This window comes from Erythranthe guttata, chromosome 11, assembly GCF_056151865.1.
Source record: "Erythranthe guttata isolate IM_541 chromosome 11, IM_541, whole genome shotgun sequence".
NCBI classification, from domain to species: domain Eukaryota; kingdom Viridiplantae; phylum Streptophyta; class Magnoliopsida; order Lamiales; family Phrymaceae; genus Erythranthe; species Erythranthe guttata.
In genome coordinates this window covers 8,257,192-8,284,670 of record NC_142543.1, presented here as the reverse complement: position 1 = coordinate 8,284,670, position 27,479 = coordinate 8,257,192, and the positions used below count along the sequence as shown (strand labels likewise).

At 32.9% G+C, this 27,479-nt stretch overlaps 1 protein-coding gene and 2 pseudogenes across 3 annotated transcripts; all 3 read left to right on the top strand.

Moving 5' to 3' along the window:
* Nucleotides 1-1,091: 1,091 nt before the first annotated feature.
* LOC148766930 (putative zinc transporter 10 pseudogene) lies at nucleotides 1,092-26,574 on the top strand (annotated as a pseudogene). The gene is made up of 2 exons (XR_016034564.1): nucleotides 1,092-1,707; nucleotides 26,105-26,574. The product of XR_016034564.1 is annotated as a putative zinc transporter 10 pseudogene (transcript).
* On the top strand, nucleotides 7,814-11,572 carry LOC148766932 (uncharacterized; annotated as a pseudogene). Its single transcript, XR_016034347.1, has 6 exons — nucleotides 7,814-7,848; nucleotides 7,948-9,589; nucleotides 9,679-10,304; nucleotides 10,378-10,662; nucleotides 10,746-10,851; nucleotides 10,941-11,572. The product of XR_016034347.1 is annotated as an uncharacterized LOC148766932 (transcript).
* LOC148766931 (uncharacterized) lies at nucleotides 11,893-14,822 on the top strand. The gene is made up of 9 exons (XM_088825503.1): nucleotides 11,893-12,330; nucleotides 12,515-12,721; nucleotides 12,848-12,937; nucleotides 13,013-13,120; nucleotides 13,225-13,446; nucleotides 13,515-13,553; nucleotides 13,762-14,070; nucleotides 14,150-14,446; nucleotides 14,551-14,822. Exons 1-9 carry the CDS (start codon nucleotides 11,893-11,895, stop codon nucleotides 14,815-14,817), a joined length of 1,977 nt encoding a protein of 658 aa, XP_088681629.1. The 3' UTR covers nucleotides 14,818-14,822.
* Nucleotides 26,575-27,479: the final 905 nt, after the last annotated feature.

The following is a 27,479-nucleotide window of genomic DNA, read 5'->3' as shown; positions in this document are numbered from 1 at the left end:
AAGAACAAGATTTACTTAAAACTTTATTTCAAAGAAAATTACCTTAAAGTGAGGATAAAATCTCTTATAGTTCGAATGTACTTATGAGTGACAGAGTTATCTGTGAATGGAATAACCCAATCGATGGACATCAATGTACATTCATTTAGGACCCTGTGAAATGATTTACTTATTGTAAATCTAGATCTTTACAACATTTCTTGACACTGTCTATTTCCACATCTTGGACCCACTAGCATAAGGAATGTAGCAACCTGTTCCTCAACTGCAACTCCTCTCATTGGTACAAGACCATATTCATCAACTAATAACTTACAAAGTAGAAAGAAAGTCTCTATTCTCATTCTTAAGTTTTCCTTACAACGTCGAGGATTTCCATTAAAAATAGACAACAAAGCAGCCCATCCGCTATACTCTCTATTGTGACACGGAGTTTTATGTAAATAGTTTTGATAGTAAGATACGATCGCGATACAAATTGAATTTAGAAACTGAGCTCCGGTTTTGTTAGATGTTGATATAACACTTTCTGTTTCTTCATCATTGCTTAAAGAATCTAAATCATGGCTACCTGATGATTTTGAAAGAGAATCCATGTTTGAGTTTGAGTCGTCATCCGTATCATCCATTCTGTCAATAACAAGAGAAAGTACTTAGAAAAACAAGTTCAACTGCCATGACATTTAATAAATAAATCTTAAAAAATCTTAACAAACCAAATAGTATGAACATCCAAAGTAGTTCAATTCTTAACAAACAACAACAAACAAGAAGTAGATTAGAAAAAAATAACATCCAATTCTAGAGTATTAAATCAAATGTTCTCTTTCATCAAGATAATGCACGGTCATTTTCATGAGAACCATGAACTAATGTAGTTGAAGTAGTGCGAGGTCTAATGTCCCGTTCCATTTGTTCCTCAAGCCACTTCAAGCGGATCTCATCCTTTTTTATGGTAAAAAACAACTAATTTATTTTTCCCGGCCACCATGTATTCCTATAAGTTTGAACTAAAGTAATCACTACTCACAACACTGAATTTATCATTTGTATTCATATTCAGATTTGATCAGTTTGAAGAAATCATTCAGATTTGACGATGACTTGTTCGAAATCTATTTTAATCATCTTCTTCATCCTCCTTTCCAATTTTTCGGTCCAAGTCCTGTCGGTGGTTGAGGATTGCGGCGCCGAAGAAGATGACGGCTGCACAAACAAGAAGAAGGCTTTGCCGCTCAAAATCATCGCCATCGTAACAATCCTAATCAGCAGCATAATGGGAGTATGCTTGCCACTTGTCACACAGTCAATTCCGGCTCTCAGCCCAGAGCGAAGCCTCTTCGTCATAGTCAAAGCCTTCGCCTCCGGGATTATTCTAGCCACGGGATTCATGCACGTGTTGCCCGATTCTTTCGACATGTTGTCCTCCACCTGTTTGAAAGAAAACCCGTGGCACAAATTCCCCTTCACTGGCTTCGTGGCTATGCTCTCCGCAATCATTACTCTCATAATCGACTCTATGGAAACAGGCGTCTACTCTAAGAAACACAATTCTGGAGTTGTCAAGCCGAAGTCCGGCAGCAACCGGAGGAGCTGGCGGTGGTGGAAGCTGGCGGCAGCGGTCATTCTCATTTCCACGGCCACCACCATGGAGCCAAGATGGAAGTACAGGGTGCCCAACTTCTCCGTTACCGAGTCATCGCGATGGTTAGTACTTGAATAACAAATTTAAAATAATGATCGATTGTGTTTTTCAACCCCAATCTGAATCTAACTGATAAAAGTCAGTTTATATTTCGTTAATAATGGGATGCATGTGTTTAAATGAATTAAATAAGGGTTTTCTGTAGTTAAACCAAATAATTAAGTGCGTACAGAATGAGTGAACACATTATATCATTGTGCATCTCGACTCATTGAATTGAATGGATCTGTTACAATCAGATTTCCTATATACAGTTAAACCTCTATAAATTAATAAAGTCGGGACTAGGGAAATTCTATTAATTTAGCGAATTATTAAATTATCGAGTTAATAATTGAACACGTTTTCACCGAGTCGGGACCGAGAGAAACAATTATTTAATCGAGATTATTAATTTATCGAGTATTAATTTATCGAGATTCTTCTATATATTTAAAGACTAGTAATAAATTAAAGTATATACACAGTAGTTGTGAAGTTTCCACATGAAATAATTAATAGGAGCAGAAGGTTCATCAGATCAGATGATATATGATCTTTTTCTAATGTTTGTTTGTCTGTTTGCGTTAAATATGATGATGATATAAATTATTACTTATTGAGTAGGGGTTTGAACGAGCCGAGCTCACTTCTTTTGGCAGGCTCGAGCTCGAACTCGAGTCTATTTTGTTGAGTTCGAGCTTGTGTCCATGTTGTCAAGCTCGAGCTCATTTTGTTTTTTTTTTTTTAATATATATTTTGAAGTATTATTTTATTATTTTTAAAAAAATTACAAAATAAACAATAAATTGTAATTATATATTGTAATACCCCATACTTCCGAAACTCCAAACTACGAACTTAGATTCTTCCTCGACAATTTTTACGTGAATTAAATTAACAAGTTGCATAAATATTTTAGGTACTTTGACGTGCTATATTTAATTAATAGCTTTATTATGTGTTTAATAAATATGTGATTTTGTGATTACGTGAAATATATGATTTACCTATTTAATGGCTTAATCAAAAAAATTTGCATTTTCTATGCCTACTATGTGTACATGCATACATACATACATACATGATTATATATATATATATATATATATATATATATATATATATATATATATATATATATATATATATATATATATATATATATATACATATATATATATATATATATACATATATATATATATATATATATATATATATATATATACATATATATATATATATATACATATATATATATATATACATATATATATATATATACATATATATATATATATATACATATATATATATATATACATATATATATATATATATATATACATATATATATATATATATATATATATATATATGGATCGGATGAAGTGTGTGTGTGAGTAAAGGCTGTGTTTAAAATAAATAAATAAAAGGCGAAATTGGCTAGACACCCCTTATTTTTTTTTTTATTTTTTTTTTATAACTATAAAAGGGGAAATTGGCTAAACACCCCTTATTTTGAACTTATATAGGTGGAGGTCCATTGTATTAGATGAATATAGGTGTAGGTCCTTTGACTAATAAAATAAAATAAAATTATTAGTGTATAGACATAAATAACCCTCAATTAATATTTATATGTAAATAGTTATTTTGGAAATTGAGGGAACAAATCCCACAAATCTCTCATTCTCTCTCTCTCACACACACACGGTATCTACTTCTCTCCCCATGCCCACGCCCCACCGCACACATTAGCGTCTTTTTCTCCATTTGTATTCTCTCATAGCTCTTTCTCACTCAAGTCTCTAGTTGAAATTTAATTTTTCATTTCTTGTTAAAAAAAATAATTTTATTTCCATTTATTTTGAATATAAATTGTTATTTCGTATGTTTTCGACAGTATTGTATTTTTTTTTAATGTTTTACATTTTCTAACTGGTTTTACTTCAACGAATCATAAAAAAAATAACAAACCAAAAAGAAATTGCAATATATAATATAAAACTGCATATTGCTATTTATAACTTCAAATTACACAAACAATAAACATCAATGAAAAGAATAAACATCAAATAGTAAACTGCAAACGCAAACAATAAACAACAAATAAAAAACAACACTGCCCCTAGTGTATTTTTTACTCGTGCAATATGAAATAGTTTCAAAATACGAAATACAAAATAAAAGATGTTATAACAGACACCAAAAACATAATACTTCAACCTACAACTTCGTTGAACACATTTAATGTGGTGTTCTTCGAATTTATGTCGGTTGAAGATGTGAACAAGTGAAACGAGGTTTAAGTGAATATTGTGGGATTGAATGATCTTCTGTAATAACTTGTTCCGTAAGGACTTTGTTTGCAGTGTGATTTGCTCTTATTTTCTCCCTTCAGAAGATGTTGAAGAGCCATTTAATATCTTGTTCCTTTTTTTCGTTGACGTGGCTGTTTGACCACACACAAACTAAAACTAAATAAGACTTTCAATTGCAAACAATAAATTGCAAAAATAAACAAAAAATAGCAAATTGCAAACAATAACTGCAATTACAAACAAGGAATTCAAAGTGTAAACAAGGAACAACAAACAAGAAAATTTCAATTAAGAAATTCAACGTGTAACAAGCAACTGCAAACAAGAACATGATGGTTTGATTGCCACAAGTAACAAACTGCAAACAAATAGCAGGCCACTTAAACATCAACAAAATAAAGAAAACAAGAACAACAAAATGCAGACCACAAGAACAACAAAAAACAAAAACCCGATGGTTCAATAACGCACAATAAAATGCAGCCCGCTTTTTGTTTATTTTAAATTCAATTTACATTTTTTTTGTTCTTTTTGATTCTATACAAACAAAAGGCTGGCTTATGCAATTCAAAATAGGTTTGCCTTATGAAATTTAACACAACTAAGTGCAAATCAAAATTTTCAGTAAATGATTTTTGAAAATGAAAAACCATAAATGAGTTCTTCAAAGTACCAAGAAAAATTAAAATAAAAAATTTAGTCTTGGAACAAAATTGTTAAGATGTAGAAATTCAAAACGCTAAACACTTACTGAAAACAATGTATAATGCACACACCAATCATACAAAATTATAAAAGGAACAGAACACAAAATTAATAAAAGAAGAAGAGTCAAAATCGAAAATCCAACATACAAACGCATAACAAAAAAATTCTTAATGCACACACCAATCACACAAACAATTTACAGGATCATTACTTACCAAGACTTAATCGTGCTTTGACCATCTTATGAATTCCAAACAGCAAACGTTTTACACCAGCCATCGTTTATGAACAATAAAGATTTGGGAAATCGCAAACGAAAAGGGGGCAAACTGGTTCAGCAAACCAACCAGCAAACGACCCTGTTAATTGCAAACGCTCAGAAAACGTAACCTATGGAAGATATCGTAGTTTATGGAGAGATTTTGGTATTGAAGAATGGGTAAAGAAATCGATTTCCAGAGATGTGGAATTCTATTTCTCGGATTCGCAGTAATGGTTTAGTAACTGTTAGGTCAAACGAAGATGGGAGAAAAATATGGGATTTTATGTTGATAATTTATTTTACCATATATTCATAGGGGTACTTTTGACACATTACAAATAATAAAATCTGCTGGAAATTAAAATTTATTAGATGGATTTTTACACATATAATCTCTTATAGGAGAACCTATAGCAAATTACCCCTAAATAAAATTAGTAAATATTGCATGACTTAACACTTGGCATTTTCTAATCATTTCACTAATCCACACTCAAGAGATTTGAAGAGACACTCTTCTATTTCTTCCTTACAACACATAATCTCCCTACTTGACTTCCTCTCCCTCATTCCACCGAGACATCACCACCACCATTGTTGTTCATCTTCTTCCACATCACCACTCATTTTACAAGAAAAATCAAAAACCACCATGAAAATTCCCTATTTAACCATGGCTCTAGAGTATGCACAGAACACCATAAGAACAACTTGTCCATTCACTGGAGAAAACAACACATCCATTTTGGAACCACACACTATATCTTTCACCATAAAAGTGGCTTGGTTCGAGTTTGGCATCAACCCTTGAAGTCTCTCTATTTTGCTTGTTCTTCATTTTCCTTTTGGTGATTTAGGTAAGAAATTTCGAGTTTCATCACCGTAAAAAAACGCTATAATAAAAGCAATAAATATAAAACGCTATAAGATAAATAAATTTTAAGCGCGGCTTTACTTTTAGTTTCGCGGGCCTCTAAAATATAATAAACCTAATTATACTTATAGAAAAACGTAAAATAAAAATAAAAAAAAACACTTCCACCGTCAAAACTCATCGGACAAACCCCCAATTCTGTGAAACCTTTCAAATTCTTAAACGAAGGTGAATCTTGTTGAGGCAGCAAACGAAGAAAACAAGAGGCACGCGACCGAGAAAAAATATTCTGCAAGGAGTTTTCTCTGTAATTATTTTGTAAGGAGTTTTCTCTAAGATCTGTTATAGGCACGCGGCCGAGGGAAAATTCAGAATTTTTCCTTACCAGGTAATTTCTCGAATTATGATATATTGATTTTCATCTATTTTTCAAATTATTTGTTGTATTATGCTGGAATTGCCGCTAATTTCATGTATTATTTACCTAATTAGTATTTTTGACATGAAAAGCATTGCACCGTGAAGGGTTGAAATTTTGATAATTATCGACCATATATGTTTGCAAATTTTATTTTCCAAAAAGATTGTCATTATATTTTATATGTATTTTGTAGTTTTTTGTTATTTATTTTTCTTCGATTACACGAGAAGATATAAAGAGTATATACTTAGTGATTATCCGAACTGGTTGCAGGAAAGGGGAAAAATCACTGGACTAAGATTGAGAGTTGTTTGGTGGACTCAAAGATTTGTTTTACAAATAACACCTATATGTACTTCAGGTATATACATCTGTTATAGCTATATACAAGAGTATATAAGTGTAAATAAATGTATATATTTTCTACTGCCTCATACTTATACACGCGTGTTTCATTAGTACGGAATAAAGTTATATTATAAATTTCATGTTGCTTATGTTACCATATTGTTTAGGTAATGAATAAGAAATCAATAGAAAAATATTTTAGACTTTTTTTTTATCTTCAAATTGAATCTGAGAACATGTGTTAAAGAGTATAAGGAAAATCCCGATTCTAAAAAAACTCGTGTTAAATCTATTGTCTTAACATTTCACCTTTAACAAGCATTTAATTTGAAGTACCTTAATTCTTGTATGCAAAGCCTGTTGTTTATTTCAATTTTTTATCTATAATAAATTGTACAATTATGTACTACTAATGAATTCTGACAATATATTTTTTGTTTTTGGAGAATGACTAATCTGTATAGTTAAATAGATGTGATCCTCATAATATCTTAAACTTGTTACATTATCTCATTACTAATAAATATTAAATGTATTTGCAGAGAAATATTACCCACATAATTGGTATTCGTTCCAGCTTCGAAAGAGGGAAATCCAATTATTTTGAACTTCATAGTGGTCAAGTAATTAAAGGTCAGTACAAATTACTCTTGCTGATCCATTTTTATTTTCCTCTAACTTTCCACTTGTTGTTTCACATTTTCAATATGTTTTGTTTATTTTTTGTTGCTCTCACTATGTGACATATGTATCTATGGTGTGCAAATTTAGTATTACGTAGTTATGTTACATTTAAGAAATTTGCATATAATGGATTGTACTATACTTGTGATATACGTATGTATAATCCAATTACGCACTTTGTTATAAGATGAGTGTATTTATGAAACAGGTTTTCTTCTAGTTTATTTTTTTCAATTTTGTTGTGACTTGGTTCATTTAGATGGAAACTATTAAGTTTAGACCTTCAAATTCGAGATCAAAGTTCAAGTTGGTCCCAACTTGAGAAGTTATGTGGAATACAATCTTATGTGAAGACTTTGTTGTTTAATTGTGTGAGAAATAAGTTTAAGTTATTAAATTTTGTGTTATTGATTAAGTTGATAATTTATCTTTAATTTTCAAAATACTGATATGTTGCTTGTTTATTTGGATTTTAAAGTTGAGTTGCGTAAGTGGTACCTTGAACATGATATTCCATAAAGAATGGGTGCATATTAACAGGTAAAGATATTACTTCTATAATTACTATAAAAACTAATAACTTTTAAGTTTCAAACTATAACTTTTTGTTTTGCTATGCCCTTATTATTTTGTTATTAGAGCTGATCCTGAGTATCAGAAAGGAGCATGGTATTTTGTGAAAAAAGTTATGAAAAACATGGGAAATCCTGAGAAAATCTTATGCCCTTGTATGGATTGTCGTAATGTTAATCATCAATCTGGTAGTATTGTTGTTGAACATTTAGTTACAAGAGGAATGGAAGTCAAGTACAAACAAAGAAAAGACTGGTATGAGCATGGAGAGCACATCATTAATGAAGACAAAGTAGATGAAATAGTCAACAACGATGCATTCAATTTATATAGAGCTACCCACTTTTTAGATAAAGACTATATGGAGCCTAATCAATTTGTTAATCAAAACTACAATGAGCCAATGGAAGGTAAACATGATGATGTTTTTATAGAAAAACTAAAAGATGCAGAGACCCCTTTGTATTCCAATGGTTCAAGGCACAACAAATTATCAGCTATTGTAGCTTTATTCCAACTTAAAATTCGTAATGGGTGGTCAGATAGAAGCTTTAATGATCTTCTCGATACATTATCAGAATTGCTACCTGAAGACAATGTACTTCCAAAATCATTGTACTTGATGAAAAAATTCCTCAAGGAGTTTGATATGGGGTACGAAAAAATCCATGCGTGTTTGAATGATTGCTGCTTATTTAGGAAAGAGTACGAGGACATGGACAACTGTCCAAAATGCGGTGATTCAAGATGGAAGATAAATAAAAGATCCAAAGTGGTATAAAAGGGAGTTCCCGCTAAAGTTTTAAGATATTTTCCTATTATTCCAAGATTTAGAAGATTGTTCAAGTCTGAAAAGATGGCTTCAGACCTGAGGTGGCATTTTAATAATAAAAGTAATGATGGAAAAATGCATCATCCCGTTGATTATGTGGCTTGGGATTTAGTTAATGATAAGTGGAAATCATTTGCAATTGAACCACGAAATCTTAGACTTGGTCTTTCCACTGATGGTTTCAATCCGTTTTGTATGTTAAGCTCCAGACATAGTTGTTGGCCTGTAATGTTAGTTGCATATAATTTGCCTCATATGTTGTGCATGCAAAAAGAGAACATTATGTTGACATTATTGATTCCAGGTCCAAAGCAACCTGGAAATGATATAGATGTATACTTACAACCCCTCATAGATGATTTAAAAGTATTGTGGCACAATGGGGTGGAGGCATATGATGCATTTAGTAGAACAATATTCAATCTTAGAGCAATTTTATTGTGGACCATAAGTGATTTTCCGGCGTATGGTAATCTTGCTGGATGTTGCACAAAGGGTAAAAAAGCATGTCCACATTGTGGAAAAAATACACATCACCGATGGTTACGCTATAGTAGAAAATTTGCGTATATGGGCCATAGAAAATTTTTGCCACCTGGACATTCATATCGTGGAAAAAGGTCATGGTTTGATAATAATGTAGAAAATGGAATGAAGCCGAGAATCTTGACAGGTCGAAACATTTTTGCTGCTCTTGAAAACTTTCAAAATAATTTCGGAAAAGGTAAAAAACAGAAAAGAAAAAGAAATGATAATTTAAATGTGGAGGACAATGATGGCGATGGCAATAATGATACCTTTAACGAAGATGATGATCAAGATGAGCTCGGACGATGGAAGAAAAGGTCAATTTTTTTCGATTTACCATATTGGAAGGTTGGTATTTTTATTTTATTTTTCGTTAAATATTACATAAATTAAGATATAAATCTATATTATATAAACATTGCTTTAATTGTTTATAGGAACTTCCGTCGCCTCATAATTTAGACGTAATGCATGTAGAGAAAAATATATGTGAAAGTATAATAAGTACAATTTTACATTGTGAAAAGTCAAAAGATGGGATTAATGTTCGGAAGGATTTAGAAGATATACAAATACGAAAAGACCTGTATCCACAACCTCGAGGTAGTAGAACATATCTTCCACCAGCTCCGTGGACATTATCAAGGTCTGAGAAAAATAAATTCTGCAAGAGATTGTATGATTCCAAAGGACCTGATGGTTATTGCTCAAATATTGGGAACTGTGTATCGTTGGAAGATTGCAAGGTTATTGGGCTGAAGTCCCATGATTACCATGTTCTAATACAACAATTACTTCCAGTTGTTTTACGAGGACTGCTCCCTAAAGGGCCTAGAAAGGCTGTACATAGATTATCTATTTTTTTCCACAAGTTATGCCAGCGTGTTATTGATAGAGAGAAAATTGCAGTCATAGAGGATGAAGTTATTGAGACGTTGTGTATGCTCGAGAGACACTTTCCACCTTCATTTTTTGATATTATTGTACATTTAGTGGTTCATCTAGGAAGAGAAGCCCGATTATGTGGACCTGTTCATTTTCGTTGGATGTATCCATTTGAGAGGTAAATATTATAATAATTTTCTTTTCTAATCCACTTTGTATATCTATATTACTTATACGTTATTAACATACATATATATGAAAATACTTAAAGACTACGTAAGAAATTCTGCACAACCAGAGGGGTGCATTGCTGAATCTTATCTTGCAGAAGAATGCGTAAGATTTTGTAGTGAGTTTCTGAAAAACTCAGTAAAAGTGGAAGAAAAAGACGTCCGCAATGATGATTGTGGCAGTGAGGTAATTCTAGAAGGACGTCCGATATCTGGATCCACATCAATTACACTAAGTGATCAAGAAAAAAAAATTGCCCATCTCGCAGTTCTAATGAATACAGCGGTAGTAGATCCATATCTTGAGTAAGTTAATCAAAATTCAATATTTTCAATATTTAAAGCATTTTTTTCACGTAGTTAAGAAATTTTATTATTTTTTTTAATAGCATGCATTTAGAAGAATTGCAAGGATCTAACATACGCTTAAGAAAAGATGCAACTCTGCTTTGGAATAGACATACTGAAAATTTTGCAGCATGGTTGAAAAAGAAGGTTAGGGAATATTTTTGTTAACTTTTGATTTTAATTTTTTATTTTCCAATTAATTTAAATTATTCGTAAAACTTTTTAAACTTTAACAGATAACTATTGACTCAGAGGATCACTCGAACACGTTAAAATGGATTGCATATGGTCCACGAGACAACACTTTGTCTTATACTGGCTATATCATCAATGGGATTTCACACCAAAGATGTTCATCGAGAAACTCAAAATAGTGGAGTTATTTATGAGGCAACAAGCATGTGTAGATCAAGCGCAAAAGATACTGCACAAGTGGCAGATTTGGTTACCTATTACGGACTAATAACTGATATAATATTACTAGATTATCATGTATTTTATGTCCCTATTTTTAGGTGTCATTGGGCAAATAAAGGAAATGGTGTTAAGTTTGAAGATGGATTTACCCTTGTCAACCTTAACCAAAGTCAAGCATCATTTGCGAAGGATCCATATATCTTAGCATCTCAAGCAAAACAAATATTTTATTCAAGGGATGATGATTCCTCTAATTGGTATGTTGTATTGAAGGCACCACCAAGAGGTTTCCATGAACTAGAGGCGATCATTGAAGATGATGAAAATATAGATGTCAATGTAATTGCACTAATTGAAGTTGATGTGGAATTTGACGAGTCGAATGATGAAGTTAGATATGTTAGGGAGGATTGTGAAGGCATACTTGAGTAAATTTTATTTAGCTATTTTTAGAGGGATATATACATGCTGGACAACATCTTTTTTTTTTTTTTTTTTTTTTTTTTGCATCAACAATTCGATATCTATGACTTTTATTTGTTTATTTGTTTACTTATTTTGTGTTTAAGGATTCACCAATTTTGTTAGTTGCATGTCAATTATATGTCACTTTTGTTTCTTTATGTATTTACTAATGCAATGAGTGTTTGGATCAAAGTGTTAGTTAGGTGTAAAACAGGTGAATAATTATTTGTTTTTATATCTCTACAAATCATTTTTCTTTCCAGAAATGCTGATATAATTATTCTTGTGTGAAACAGGTGAGCAAAAATGAAAAATTGTGCTACGAAGAAAGTTTCCAAGAAACGAAAACGTGTTAAGGGGATTACACAAACATCTGAGGCTAACAATACCGATATGGAAGCACGCGATGACACATTTATCAATAGTTATCATGTTTCTGAACCCGATGTACCAAGATCTACTACTGAATTGGTCCAAGAAGATGCAACAATATCACAAGATTCAACATTGGACGTGAAGGGACTTAAGAAAACCAGAGGTCCAACCAGAATGAAACATATTGCAATGGATCCAGGGAGTAGGATACATGTCGAATTTACTAACAGGGGTGAACCGTGTGGAAAGGGGTCAGTTACCCTATCATCTTATTTAGGTCCACTAGTACGGGAGCACGTTCCTGTAACGCTGCATGATTGGAGAAAGCTCGGTGATGACAAAAAAATAGTTTTGTGGAAATCTATACAGGTTTAGTTTTGTGCATGTATTCATGTATATGTTATACTGATTTTCATTTCTTTTATTTACGTATATGAAGACTTCTTGAGCATATTCTGTATTGGTTGTTATATGCACATGTTTTTTTGTTAATATAATTATTGGAATACTTGTCTTCAAATTAGTTGATTGTTTTATTTTATTTTTCTGATAGGCACGATTCGACATTGACGAGGAGTGGCAAAAGACAATTGTTTTTAAGTCAATGGGATGTTTATGGAGGGCTTCCAAGTCAAGGTTAGTGAAACAAATACAATTAGCAAAGAATGATGATGAAAGACTAGAACTACGACCGAATAACATTCAAAGTATGATGGAGTGGAAAAGGTTTATCAAAGAGAAAACAAGTCAAACATTTAAGGTACTATGTAAAATATTTACGATAATTTTATTTTTGGGTAAGTTTTTAGAGTTAAATTCATGTTATTAATTTTATATGAAACAACAGTAAGTTACAAATTATGGTATTGAATATTTAAAATTATAGGATACAAGCAGTAAGTACAAAGAGATTAGGAGCAAACAAATCTCACATACCTGCAGCAGAAAAGGAATGACTCGACTAGCAGAAGACATGGTAATGCATATTCCATAATTAATCTAAATATTTGTACATTGTAGATAGATTTATTAATACCATTTTCTGTTACAGAAAAAGAATAGTGCAGACCCGTCTTCTGTATCTAGGGTCGATGTTTGGATTAGGTCACGCACAAGAAAGGATGGTCAACCAGTAAACACATCAGTTTCAGAAACTATTGTAAGGATTTATACTAATCTGTACTATAAAAATATTTTTTAATTTGTGCAATGTTTTTAATTACTTAATTTTTAATATTGGATATTTTTATATGTGTGAATCAGGAGAAGCTCAATAAATTTGAAAATGAGTCACCATCGTCTTCTATTAATATCAGGGATGATTCTCTTTCCAAAGTTTTGGGACAAGACAAATATGGTCGATTAAGAGGAATGGGAAGAGGAATGACCATTAGTAAATTGATGTTGTTCAGTGCAAATGAGAAGTATATATCACAAATGGAAAATAGGATAACACAATTGGAGAACTTGATCAAGATGAATAATGTAAGTAATTTTCATTGTATAAATTTTGAAATATTATTACTTTACTAGATCCAAACCTCTTGTGTTAGGTTAATCAAAGTGAAGAAGCGGACAAAGCATCTTCAAAGGTACTTCTCTATAGTTTAAATGATTATGTTAAACGATGATTCTCTACATGAATATTAATTTGTATGAATATATTTATTAACATATTATACTAGCGCTTTAAACTAAATACACACACACACACATACACACACACACAAAATCGAATGTAATAATTAACAGTGCTTGAGAATTTGGTTACAAAGATTCTTACATAGTGATTGATTGTAGGATGATCATTCCGACTCAAATCAAGTTTGCAAGTTAGTAGATTGGAGAGGAACAAATGAAATCGTTGCCGAAGGATGTGTTATATCAATTGATCCAAAAGAACTCGTCGGTGGAATTCCCCTTGGACCTGATGCAATGAAAGTTTTGGTTGATATTCTAATAAAACCAGATGTTTTTTTGTGGAGGCCTACTGTTAATATGAGCCTTATTCAACACGCTCAGGATAAGATAATAGCTTGGCCTGCTGAGAGTGTTATTTTGCAAGTTCAACAAGAGTCTAATGAACGAGACAACGTATCTCCTAATTCGGTAAGAATGTGTTTTTTTTTACTTGAAAATTTTGTAAAAGATAGTTGTGACTAATATGAACTTATTATATTGTTGATAGAGTAACTCAAAGAACAAATGCAAATTGATTGATTGGAGGAGAGGGAAAGATGAATTGGTTGCAGAAGGTCGTTTACATTCGAATGACCCGAATGCATTAATAAATGATATTCCTCTTGGGCCAAACGCCATGATAGTTTGGGTAGATGTTCCAAAAAGTCCTGAAGCATGTTTATGGCGGCCTACATCACAGATGTCACTTATCACACATTCAATCAATTCTACAATAGCTTGGCCTGCGGATAAAGTCATAATGGAATCGAATTCAGAAAGCGAAGGAAATATTTCATCCCCTGTGGTAAGAAGTTGTCTGTGTTTATGCATATACATATAAATTGTGAATATAAATCTTATTTTCTTCTCCTTTTTATGTTTTAGGATTTGTCATGTTTGATTTATTAGAGTGTGAACATTAACAATGTAAAGAAGTGCAAATTATTGGATGTTACTGGATCTGGTAGAATAGTTGCAGAAGGACGATGGTCCTCAAGTGATCCGAAACAAGTTGTTCATTTTGTTCCCCTGGGTCCTAATGCAACGAGTGTTTGGATCGATACTCCAAAAATCCCAAGTGCGTCGCTTTGGAGGTCTACATCAGAGATGGAGTATATTGACGATGCCATCGGCTCTATAGTAGCATGGCCCACGGATAAAGTATTATTAGTTTAAACCTCTGGTAAGTAATACAACAAATTTTTACTTTTTTAGAGAAATGTGTTTGTGACTTGCATGTCCTCTTACCTTTAAGAAAATCTTTATATATATTTAATATCGAGAAAACTTATATATAGATCGCCTTATAGTTGGGTAATACAGGTTGTAAAATGAGTTTTATGCTTGTTTGGTGGATTTATTTTGTTAGATAATTGTAATGTTTAACTATACTCATTTAGTCAATTTAGTTATATGCGATATACTGGATATTAGACTAGACTTAGGTCACTAATTTATCTTCTTGTTGTAATATTTGAATAAACACTATGTAATTTATGTTTTTGTTAACAGGAAAAGAGAAATTAAGAGACATTGCACGGAAGCTGATTTTGAAGTTCTTGAAATTGGCATTGAAGATGATGTTTTTTTCTTGTCTTATTTCAAACATTTATCTAAACTGAAGTTTTTGAAGTTTATGACTTGAATGGTATCGAATCATATTAACAATGATTATTATTTTGTTTATGTTATTTACAAAAATCTTAGAAGTTATTCTTTTTTAGTGTTTTTTCAAATTGTAAATATTAGCAAAAAATAATAGCTACGCATAAAATTCCAAAATTTGGGAGATAATTAAGAGCATTTATGAAATGCTATAAAAAATAAACCATAGCATTAAAATCAAAGTTATCATATATATTTGAAACGAATAAATCATAATACAACACTACAACAAGCGTTATTATAAAGTTAACAATAGCATAATTACCGCACCACAAAATATAACCATAGCGTTTCTAAAACACTATCAATAACACATACAGTAGCGGGAGCAATCTGCTATTGTACAATTAAAATAGCGCCTTTCTCATGCTATAGAAGACTTTCAATTAGATTAACGAAACGCTATAGTATGCACCTATGATAGCGTTTATTATACGCCAAAGAAACTATATAATAGCGTTTTACAGGAGTCATAAAATACTATAACACGACATTAAAAATACGCTATTGAATCTTCCATTACCATAGCGACGTAAAAACGCTGTAGAACATTTCCAATATCATAGCACTTGTAAAACGCTATGGTATATCTCGGACCTATTATAGCTTGGGCGGAAATAGCGTTTGCAAAAACTCTATTTTACCCTACGATAGCGTTTTTCACGCGCTATGAATGGAGTTTTATAGGTTTAGGTGCTAATTTTGAAGTTCTTGTGCGTTAAGTGCTATGTCTTGGACTTGTGTGATTTAAATTATAGGGTCTATTAGATATAACCCCCTTAAACATTCAAATAATAGGGGTAGACCCAAACTTAAATTTGCCATTTTGATAAAAACCCAAACTTTTCTAAATTACATAATTACCCTCAATCAAATCCCACAAATCCCGTTACTTTACCTTTTGAAATAATATCAAATCTCTCCCTATTTTCCCGTTAAAACACTATCACCACAAACCCACTATCAAAAAACTGCAAAACCTCCCAAAACCAGAAATTCGCACGGCCGTGGATCGGCGATTTTTCTGCACTCCGACCAAGCCTCCGTAGGTACGTCGTCGCCACTCGCTGAATCGTTATCATCCATCGATTTGTTGATATGTTTTGGCTAAATCGACTATCACGTTTGTGTAATTGCACATCTGTTATAATCGCATACCGAATTCGAGCACTAAATCAGTGATGTTGCAACAATTGATGGGCATGACATCCACCAGAAGTGATATCGTCGTTGGCCGCCGTCGCCGTCGCCGTCACTGCTCCAATCTAGGGTTACTCAAATCTAGGATTACTCAAATCTAAGGTTTTGATAATTCTTCGGCCCATAGTTGATTAACGAGATGCATAGTCGAATTACATCTGTATTAATATACTATCCCATATCATTTAGTAGACTATCCCACTGGTATAATTTTACTATGGATCTCGTTAACCGACTATGGGCCGAAGAATCATCAAAACCCTAGATTTGAGAAGTGACAGCGGCGGATTTGTGTTTTAAAATTAATAGACTATCTCATATCTTTTAATAGACTATCCCATGTATCTAATTCGACTATGGGTTTAGTTAATTGACCATTGGAAAAATAATAATATATATGGAAACTGAATAATATGTTTGTTTGAAATACTAATCAATTAGGGTAATTTTCCTTACTATATGAAAACGATTAGGGTAAATAATAATATATATGAAAAAATAATAATATATACGGAAACTGAATAATATGTTTGTTTGAAATACTAATCAATTAGGGTAATTTTCCTTATATCATGTATTAGACTATCTTATTGATCTAATTCGACTATGGATCTCGTTAATCGACTATGGATCCCGTATTATTCAACCACATAGTATATTAATAATTTCAATATAGTACATTAATCTGCTATGATAGTATATTACGGTTATAGTAGTGATATGAAATTGTGTTACAAACAATATACCACTGAAATGACAAGAACATTGAGAACAACACCAACGTAAAGTATTCCAACATAACCAATAAAATAGTACATTAATAATCTCATAATTTCAATCTAGGGTTTTGATAAAATACATAAAACACATCGTAACACAATCAAACCAATATGTCGAGTTAAAAAACTCTAGTACATTAATAATCTCATAATAGTATAATAAAATGATAATGGTAGTATCATACGGTATTGATAATAGTATACTACTGTATTACAACGGTTTAACACTTAACCGAAGTTACCGAGCCATTACATCGTAAACACCTCTTTATAGCAACCAACCGACCAAACCTCAACAAAATCCGTACGAAATTCGCCATCGAAAAAACCTAAAATCATGAAACAAAATTAAAAATGCAGAATACTAAAAAATGATTAAATAGACTGCAAATACATTTGAATGATAATACATTAATATCATCAAAAATAAAATTAAAATGCAAAATCCATATGCTAAATTAAAAAAGACTACGAACTATATTTTAATGTACTACCGAGCACACTTAAATCGGCTATTATAAACAACTAAACCAACTATTGATCGGGATCAAAAACATAAACTCGACCACAGCGAACAATTATGCTGATTATTGCATAAACCAACTACGAAGCTCATATAAAACAACTCTGGTCCGATCTGCGTGAACCATCCTCTTCTAACTCTGTCAATCCTCTTCCAAACAAACATCATCCGCCAAAAATAATGATGTATATATGACGACGTAATTTTGTTAAAAAACGTTCTACTTAATAGAATCAAGTATCAACACAACTCTTAAAAATGTCTAACCACCGTACACGACAATCTTGTACATACAGCGAAAATAAAAGCGAAAAAGACGCATTCATACCCGCTTGACAGTGAAGAAATCTTCAAAGGCGATTAAAACGATGGAACGCTGGATAAATCTTCAAAAACAAATTGTACACGATTTGATAGAACGGTCAATGATCTCACGTAAATTTATTCCGTGATTTTAGAATCACGTATCAGCAAATCACATATCACGTAGTTAAGGAAATAAATGCCGTTCAAAAATAAAACAGGGGTATTAAAGGGAAATTATATAATATATTTTGCCAAGTTGGTAAATTTGGGTGTATCTCAAAAAGGAAAAAATTAATTGGATCTACCTCATTAGAAATTATGAACAAGGGGGTTATCCCTAATAAACCTTAAATTGTAAGACATGGGATTATGAACATGGATTTGTGGCAAAAACCTATTTATGAGGCTGCTGGCATTAATTGAGGTGAAATCAATGAGTGAAACTGTTGAGAAACTAATTAAATGATGGAATAAAAGTGTCTTTACTTTAAAGGCATGATTGTGCTATTTATTATGCATGTTTATGGTTGCATGACATAAATATGCATATGTGTGATGTGTGTGTACGTGTGTGTATGTGGGCAGTGTGTGTGTGTGGTGATGAAATATGTGTTGGTTAATTGTGTAATTAAGTAGTTGATAATTTTATTTGATTGAGGTTGTTACTCACTTGATTGATATTTGTGATGTTTACATGACTTTTACATAATTTGTAGTCATTCCATGACATGCATTTGCTTTTGAAAAACTTGAAAGATTAATGGAATGTTTGGGTAATAAACGAATCAGATACGGTGGGCCGGTATCCAACTAGGGTTGAGAGGAGTGATATGAGTGATATTGGATCCATAGACGGGCTCGAAACGATTTATTATCCGATTATAGAAATTAATCTTTCACGGATCCGATAAATGGAAAAAAAAAAAATTGATTTTTACACGGATTGCATTCATGAGCATGTTTGTGACTTATATATTTTAGTATTGTTGTGACTCGATTCTTGTTTCATGTTTGTATGACTCGATGAAGGTGATCGGAATGTTATATATACTATATATATTTATAACCTATTTTCAACCCTCGGTAAGTCCTCGAATTCCTTACTGAGCTTAATAGCTCATATAGATATTTTCTAATTGCAGGTAGTGCTAGTGGTAACCCTCCCCCCGAATGGACCGAGTAGTGGATCGAAGTCTTGCCCGGAGTTTTTGGAAGTTCGAACGAGGGTTCTATAAGTGTGGCTAAGTACTATTTTGGTGATGTAATATAAAGTAACTTCCATTTTCGTTTACTATCGTATTCGTCTTTAAAGTATGGGAAGTATGGAACTTTAATCGGTAACAGATCCTATTTTGAACTTTATAATATATTGGTCCGCTTATATTCATAAGTAGTTCGTTTATTCTATGACTTTATCGTTTATCGCCAAAATATTTCTAAATTCTGATTTTGACTTCGAACCTATGTTTTATGATAGTGTAGCACTCGAATAAACTACTTCTAAAAAAGGTTATAAAAAAAATAAAAAATAAAAAAAAAACAAACTAAATCGACTAAAGCTTTTCAAAGAAATGTTGCGAAAATTACTAGGATTCTAAATGTTTCAAATATGGTTTTGAAATCGCAAGTGTTGATTTTTCGAGTTTTAAAAGAGATCCTATAAGTTTCTTCCGCTAAACAAAATTCCGATAAACCGGTTCGATTTATCGCCTATAATAGAGGGGGTGCTACATATATATTTTTAATATTTATATATATACGTTTTTTATTTCTATAACATTTTATATTATTATACATTATTAAATAAAAAATAATATATAAAAAATATTAAAACAAATAATATTAAATAAGGCTCGCTAGCCGGCTCGTGAGCTCACTAACAACTGAAAACTGGCTCGAGCTCGAGCTCGAAAAACTAGAATCCGAGTTCGAGCTTTTTTCAAGCCTGCTCATCAAGCTTACAAGTCAGTTCGGCTAGTTTACCATCCCTACCGACTGCAACAAATGGAGCAGATGTTACATAATATATATTAGTTAGAATCCGAGAGGATTCTAATTTCGGTTTTTCAGCACGTGTGTGAAAAACGTGTGTCTAAAGCTAGGGAAGTTTCCTTAATGCTTTAAACTCTTATTTTGTCATTAATTTATTTAATTACATAAAGTGATGTGTTAACAAGGAATTTCTATGACTAAGACCTTCCTTTGTTATACAAATCCTTTTCGCTACGTGAGATTAAAAACTAACCTAATGGGCTCTAATCTTTGTAGGGCTCCTCTAGTCAACTAAGGAAGTATAAATAAAGGTGAAGCAACGTTTTTGGAGGCTGTGCCTTTTTGTAGAGAAAAATATTTCTCTTTTCTTTGTTGCTTTTCCGGAACGTCTTTGATCGAGAGAAGTTTTTCACAGAAAATATTTTTCCTCTCGTTTTTTATTGTTCCATCGTGATACATGATTTTCATAGAAAATATATCGGCTTCAAGGCCTTGTGGTGAAGACACCAAGATTCAAGGAGTATCACAAGTTTGCTTCTTCTATATTAAAAGAAGATCGGTTCTTCGGGAGAGGGGCTTAAACAGATCTCGGGAGGAGATCGATCCGCCGACTGAGGGATTCAGCGTTGAAGGGAGCTCAACCGTGCGGAGCAAGGGACGTGCTGCAAATTGAAGATTTATAATTCAGCGTAGTATACAAGAACAGCGTCAACAAAGAGGGAGTCTTTGTATTTTTATTAAGTCCTATTATTGTATTCGTAAAACTTAAAATTAGTAAATTTTATTTGCAGGTCCCAGTGGATGTAGGGTACAATTGTATGCGAACCACATTAAAATTTGTGTCTCGTTTATTTTTGTTTTTACGAACTGCTTCACGAACTGAATCTGACACAAATAATTTATGTCTCCACAAATAAATTCTAACAATTGGCATCAAGAGCCTGTCACTAGATACACTTAGTGAGATTTTGGGATTTAATTCTTTTTATTTTTTGTGCAGATATGAATAATCATCGTGAAGACTCATTCCTACCACCTCTCTTGGGTGAATTGAGCTACTCTGATTGGAAAATAAGGATGAAGATGTTTATCAAATCTATTGATGAATGGGCCTGGCGCGCGATTTTAATTAGTTGGACACCTCCTACCTCAATGAACGAGTCACACGAGATCATTCAAACGCCAAAAGAGAAGTGGAGTGATGAAGAAGTACGAATAGCAGATTATAATTCCAAGGCAACCAATGCTATCTTGAGTTGTATCAATGACGACCAATTCAAATTGATATCAATGTGCAAATCAGCAAAGGAGGCATGGGATATTCTACAAGAGGCGTACGAAGGAACTACTCAGATAAGCGAGTGCAAAGAGACTGTCGTTGAAACTGTTGCAACAGTTGGACAGACAGTTCAGACAGAACTTAGGTATGATAAGTTGCACTCAATACCTGATAAAATATAAACTCCGTTAAATCTTGCAGGTGATGATGGGGATTCAGAAAACAACAGCGATGATGACGAGGCAACCTTGAAAGAATTAATGACGAGCTACGAAAGGATGTACGAAAAAGTTCTTCAGGTATGCGAGTCGAATAAATTCTTAGAAAAAGAGAAGCTTGTTCTAATTCAGGAAAACAAAGTGTTGAAGGTAAGAATTTCTACTCTTGAACAAAATGCTATTTCTGCTAGTAGAGAAACTGATAGTTTGAAGGCTAAATTTGCTAAAACCCAAGATTCTATTTCAAAATTAAATACAGGTAGGGTAAATCTGAATGAAATTTTGAGAACAAGTCAGCCGAACTATGGCCATCTAGGTAGAGGGGGTAATAAAATATTTGATGATGCTTTGAAACAGAAAGAATATCCAATAGGAAAAATCAATATTGTTAAACAATCCACTGTTTCACAGACTGTTGCGACTGTTACGTCAAAACAGTCATCTCAAAGAAAATGTTTTGTGCCTATTTGTCATTTTTGTCATGTTCCTGGTCATATACGACCCAAGTGTTTTAAGTACTTGAAAATGGTTAAAAGAATAATGGCCCGCTCACCACTTTCCGCTAAAATTGATCATACTTTTGTGTCATCTCAAACACCCAAGATAAAGGTTGATTTAGTGAATAAAACTCAACAAAAAATCTGGGTAAAGATGTCTGATCTAAATTGTTTATCTGCCATTACTTCTTTAAAATCATGTGATGATAGTACTAACTGTTCCAACAGTTCTGTTGACAAAATTGGATTGGGGCATAAGAAACTTGGTCATCTGAATTTTGATAATTTGTGTGCGAAAAATAATTCAATGAATCCAATTCAGCATTCGAGAACTAAGCTTACTGATATTTGTCATCGTTTCATAAGGGGCTTGGTCGAAAAGGGGGTTCTCTCGATTGATTATGCTGCAACGGAGAATGAATTAACTGATGCTTTGGCAAAAACCCTTGATGCACAGAGATTTGATTCCTTGCGAAAATCGCTGGGAATTTATGTTGTTTAATCTGATGCAGTTGCATGAACTGTTGCAACAGTCTGTGTGTCCAGACTTGCAACTTTTAGTGGTAGGACACTTCATATGTTTTTGCATCTCATATAGGACCTGCACTAAGAATACTGCATATGATTGAGACAAATGTGAATTTGATACTTCGTGTTCTTCTAAACTTTGTGGGGGTAGAACTTCGCCAATTCCCGAAATGATTACTTAAAAGGCTCCAACTTATTTATTTCTCTGAATAGTCTTGTCATGGTTGGATGTTTTTATAGGGGAAAGCTGCCTCTTTTAATGAGTGAAAGCTACTCTTGAACTACTGTAACTAATATATATATCTACAACCATTTGGTCAGTGAATAGTTCGAAGCCTTTTTGAGTCGAGTCAGTAAATCACGTGGCCGAAAGCTCGCTACACGGCTCAATTAGAAAGCCCAAGGGACTACACATTGCACGGCCAATATAAATTATACATATGGTCAGTGAATAGTTCGAAGCCTAGTTGAGTCGAGCCAGTAAACCACTTGACCGAACACTCACTACAAGGCTCAATTAGAAAGCCTAGTGGACTACACATTGCACGACTACCATAATCTCATTCCTTTTAATTGCTCTATTTTTCATGGGAAAAAGCTACCATTAGACGTGTGTGTACGCTACCTAATAATAGCATCTTTGTGTTTGACTTGGGATTATTAAGTTTATTGGTTGCATTGGCAGTCGGATTTTTGGGGATTGCGTATATCGTGAATGTGAAGATAAATCCCATATTTTTGGTTTGTCCATGCAGTATCCTATTCCCATCTGTCTCTTCACTCATGTTTATTTCTCATGTTAACTTCTTGTCTTGCATTAGGCATTATGTAAAAAAAAAAAAAAAAAAAAAGAGAGAGACGGGATTTTTGTTTATGTGCCGGTTAAATTTGATTTTTGTTGCAACCGGATCTATTGGGCCTACTACTCACATTTCCACATTTCGTATGAAGTTTGGCAAAGTCTGTAGTCTTTGTTATTTAATGTTGGATTTGATATCATTATCCTTTGATTTTCGCATTGCAATTATCGTGTGGTATTGCGTTGTAAGTTTGTGATTTTGTGTTACCGTCATGTATGGTGATTCTTCTTACTTACTTTCAAAATTCTCTCTACGTTTGATCTTTTTGTTAAGTGTTTGTGCAGGGGGAGTTCAGACAGCTGTTGAGACAATGCATCATACAGTTGTTGGAATTGTGCAGAAATACAGAACAAATAAGGAGGAATTCAGTGTAAAGGGAAGTTGATTCTGCTACTGCATATTTGTTTGTTGTTTTTTGCTTAATTGAACAACTGTACACTATCTGCTGAACTATTTGATAAACTGTTGCAACTGTTTATATTTGCAGATGTTATTTTGAATTTGCTGACTCTTGTTCATGCATGTATCATATATTTAGGGGGAGTAAATGTTCTGACCAATCAATGCCAAAGGGGGAGAGTGTTAGAATCTCGGTGGGATTCTAAGTCCACAACACGAAGTGGAATTCTATGGAGATTTGTATTAATATGAGGAACATATTTTCCTTAGTTATCTCATTAGATAATTTGAGAAGAAATAATTTATCTCTCCATATTAACACCTGAACGTGTGTATCCAAAATAGAAGGATTTCACTTCTTTTAATATCGTGTTCATTGTCATTAATTTCTTTAGGTCTTCACAAGAATATAAAATGAGGAGCTAATGCCGAAGTTATTTGCTGAGTCTTTTATCACGTGGGTGATTTACCACGTCGCCCTCCAAGTCTACCAAGCCAAGTAAGCAAAGGGGAAGAATGAATGCATTTACAAGAGAAGCTGCCTAAGGATCATTCACAGGGGGAGATACACATGCAGGGGGAGCTGACCTTGTTGCGAACCACCTGCCAAAGCCACTATTGTGGGAACAGTTGCTGAAACTGTGGCACTTACTATTGCAGCAGTTGATGCAACTCTTGTTGTTGAAAGAGTTGATAATGATCTTCGTTTTATTGCTTCCGTCTATCATCTGATTGTTTTATTTTCTCAGGTATTTGATTAAGGGGGAGGACTTGATTATAATAAATAGATGACAAAGGGGGAGATTGTTAGAATCCGAGAGGATTCTAATTTCGGTTTTTCAGCACGTGTGTGAAAAACGTGTGTCTAAAGCTAGGGAAGTTTCCTTAATGCTTTAAACTCTTATTTTGTCATTAATTTATTTAATTACATAAAGTGATGTGTTAACAAGGAATTTCTATGACTGAGACCTTCCTTTGTTATACAAATCCTTTTCCTTACGTGAGATGGAAAACTAACCTAATGGGCTCTAATCTTTGTAGGGCTCCTCTAGTCAACTAAGGAAGTATAAATAAAGGTGAAGCAACGTTTTTGGAGGCTGTGCCTTTTTGTAGAGAAAATTATTTCTCTTTTCTTTGTTGCTCTTCCGGAACGTCTTTGATCGAGAGAAGTTTTTCACAGAAAATATTTTTCCTCTCGTTTTTTATTGTTCCATCGTGATACGTGATTTTCATAGAAAATATATCGGCTTCAAGGCCTTGTGGTGAAGACACCAAGATTCAAGGAGTATCACAAGTTTGCTTCTTCTATATAAAAAGAAGATCGGTTCTTCGGGAGAGGGGCTTAAACAGATCTCGGGAGGAGATCGATCCGCCGACTGAGGGATTCAGCGTTGAAGGGAGTTCAACCGTGCGGAGCAAGGGACGTGCTGCAAATTGAAGATTTATAATTCAGCGTAGTATACGAGAGCGGCGTCAACAAAGAGGGAGTCTTTGTATTTTGATTAAGTCCTATTATTGTATTCGTAAAACTAAAAATTAGTAAATTTTATTTGCAGGTCCCCGTGGATGTAGGGTACAATTGTATCCGAACCACATTAAAATTTGTGTCTCGTTTATTTCTGTTTTTACGAACTGCTTCACAAACTATTGCATTACTTAACGCAACAGTAACGAAAAACTGAATCTGACACAAATAATTTATATCTGCACGAATAAATTCTAACACATATATATCATAGTTTTCATTTTCATGTTAACCTCTACTTGTTGTCAATTAATTAGAAAAGTAATCCTACGTGCATGTGGCCTAAATTAGATCTTACTAGTTATCATATTTTAACTATAGGTTAGCCGACTCAAAGAACCTGATTAACTAAAAAAATAGTTCGATCATATATAGGATAATAATGGGAACGCTGATATAAAAATGTAATAATATACATTTTGATTAATTGATTAAGGCCTCGTTTGGTTGCCGAGATAAGATTAGCCAAAATAAAATAAAATAATATAATAAACCTAATTATTTTATCGGATCTCTTGACGTCCATAAAAAAAAAAGTACCCTAAAAGACAAGATAAGCCATGATTACATAATTTTGGCGGGTCGACCCGGCAATTTATTGAGGATACCAAATATCAAATTCAGTCCAACTATTAGTTAATCATGGCTTATCTTGGCAACTAAATGGGGCCTAAGAGTATGCATTAGTGTAGGTTTTGGAGCTGGGAATAATAGTACACTCGATAGTGATTGGGTTGTCACTTGGCGCCTCTAACAGCACATGCTCGAACAAAAGACTTATCGATGCACTCTGCTTTCATCAAATGTTCGAAAGAATGGGACTTGGTGGTTGCATTCTCCAGGCGGAGTACAAGTTCATAAAGAAGGCAGCAACGGCATTCTTCTTCAGTGTGACAACTCCATTTGGAATAGCATTGGGATTGGGATTGGGATTGGGATTGGCTAGCACATACAAGGAGAACAGCCCTCGATCGTTGATCACCGTTGGATTGCTTAACGCATCATCTGTATGATTTTGGTGGATCTATAGGCTGCTGATTATATGGGGCCGAAATTGCAGGGAAGTATCAAACTCCAAATCAAGTCTTATATAGTCGTTCTCTTGGGTGCCGGTGAGATGTCACTCATGGCTAAATGGGCTTATAATATATGTAACATATGAATGTAGTATGATTGTTGTTTTTGAAGACAACACAACAAATGTTGTCTTTTCTAGTTTGTTCAGATATTTGTTGTCTATTGTATACGTGTCATTCTTGATGGAAATTTGCCTATTTCGTCGGCTCCACTTTTTGAAATGTAAATGTTACCCATTAATCTTCCTACCTTTAAAAGTACCAATGTTTTTTTGTTTCTTAATTTTTTTGTGATACCTATTATACCCTTATTAGTAACTTATTATATATGTATATATTACTTGTGGTTATTTGTTAATTAAAAATGTTATTTAAATTGAAATCAATACGTCCAATCAAATATATTGGCTGAGTAGCTCTCTCTCTTTGTTTTTTTTTTAAATATGTTTTTTGGTTTATTTTGTTCTTTTATTTAACACATGGACAAAATATGAAATGTTGGGAACTATGTATTCCATTTATTGGAGAAATCAAATTTCACTAGGATCTATTAATCATCAGAAAATAATTATTTTAATAGTCAGTCAAATATTTTTAGTGGCTTGATTTAATTTCATGGTTTACATCTCAAACCTCTACAATATTTTTATTTACTATTGATTTCATTGATATAAATTTATGGCTTTTCTTTTATTGAACTGTGTAAAGTAGATAAACATCTTTAATAATAAAAAAAATTAAATGAAACTTTTATAACCCATAAAATGAAAATACATTGGATTTAGTATGTCTGCTTAATATGTTTTTATGAAAAAAGTATGGTAAGATGATACTTTAATAAATGATATGTAAGTGACAAAACTCATTGAAATGATGTTATAGAAAACAAACGGATAAATTCTAATTTTTTAATGGTTAAAAAATTTGTTTAAAGTTATTGTTTGGTGAGTTCATGCATTGACGATTTTAATTGTTTTACCTAACATAAACA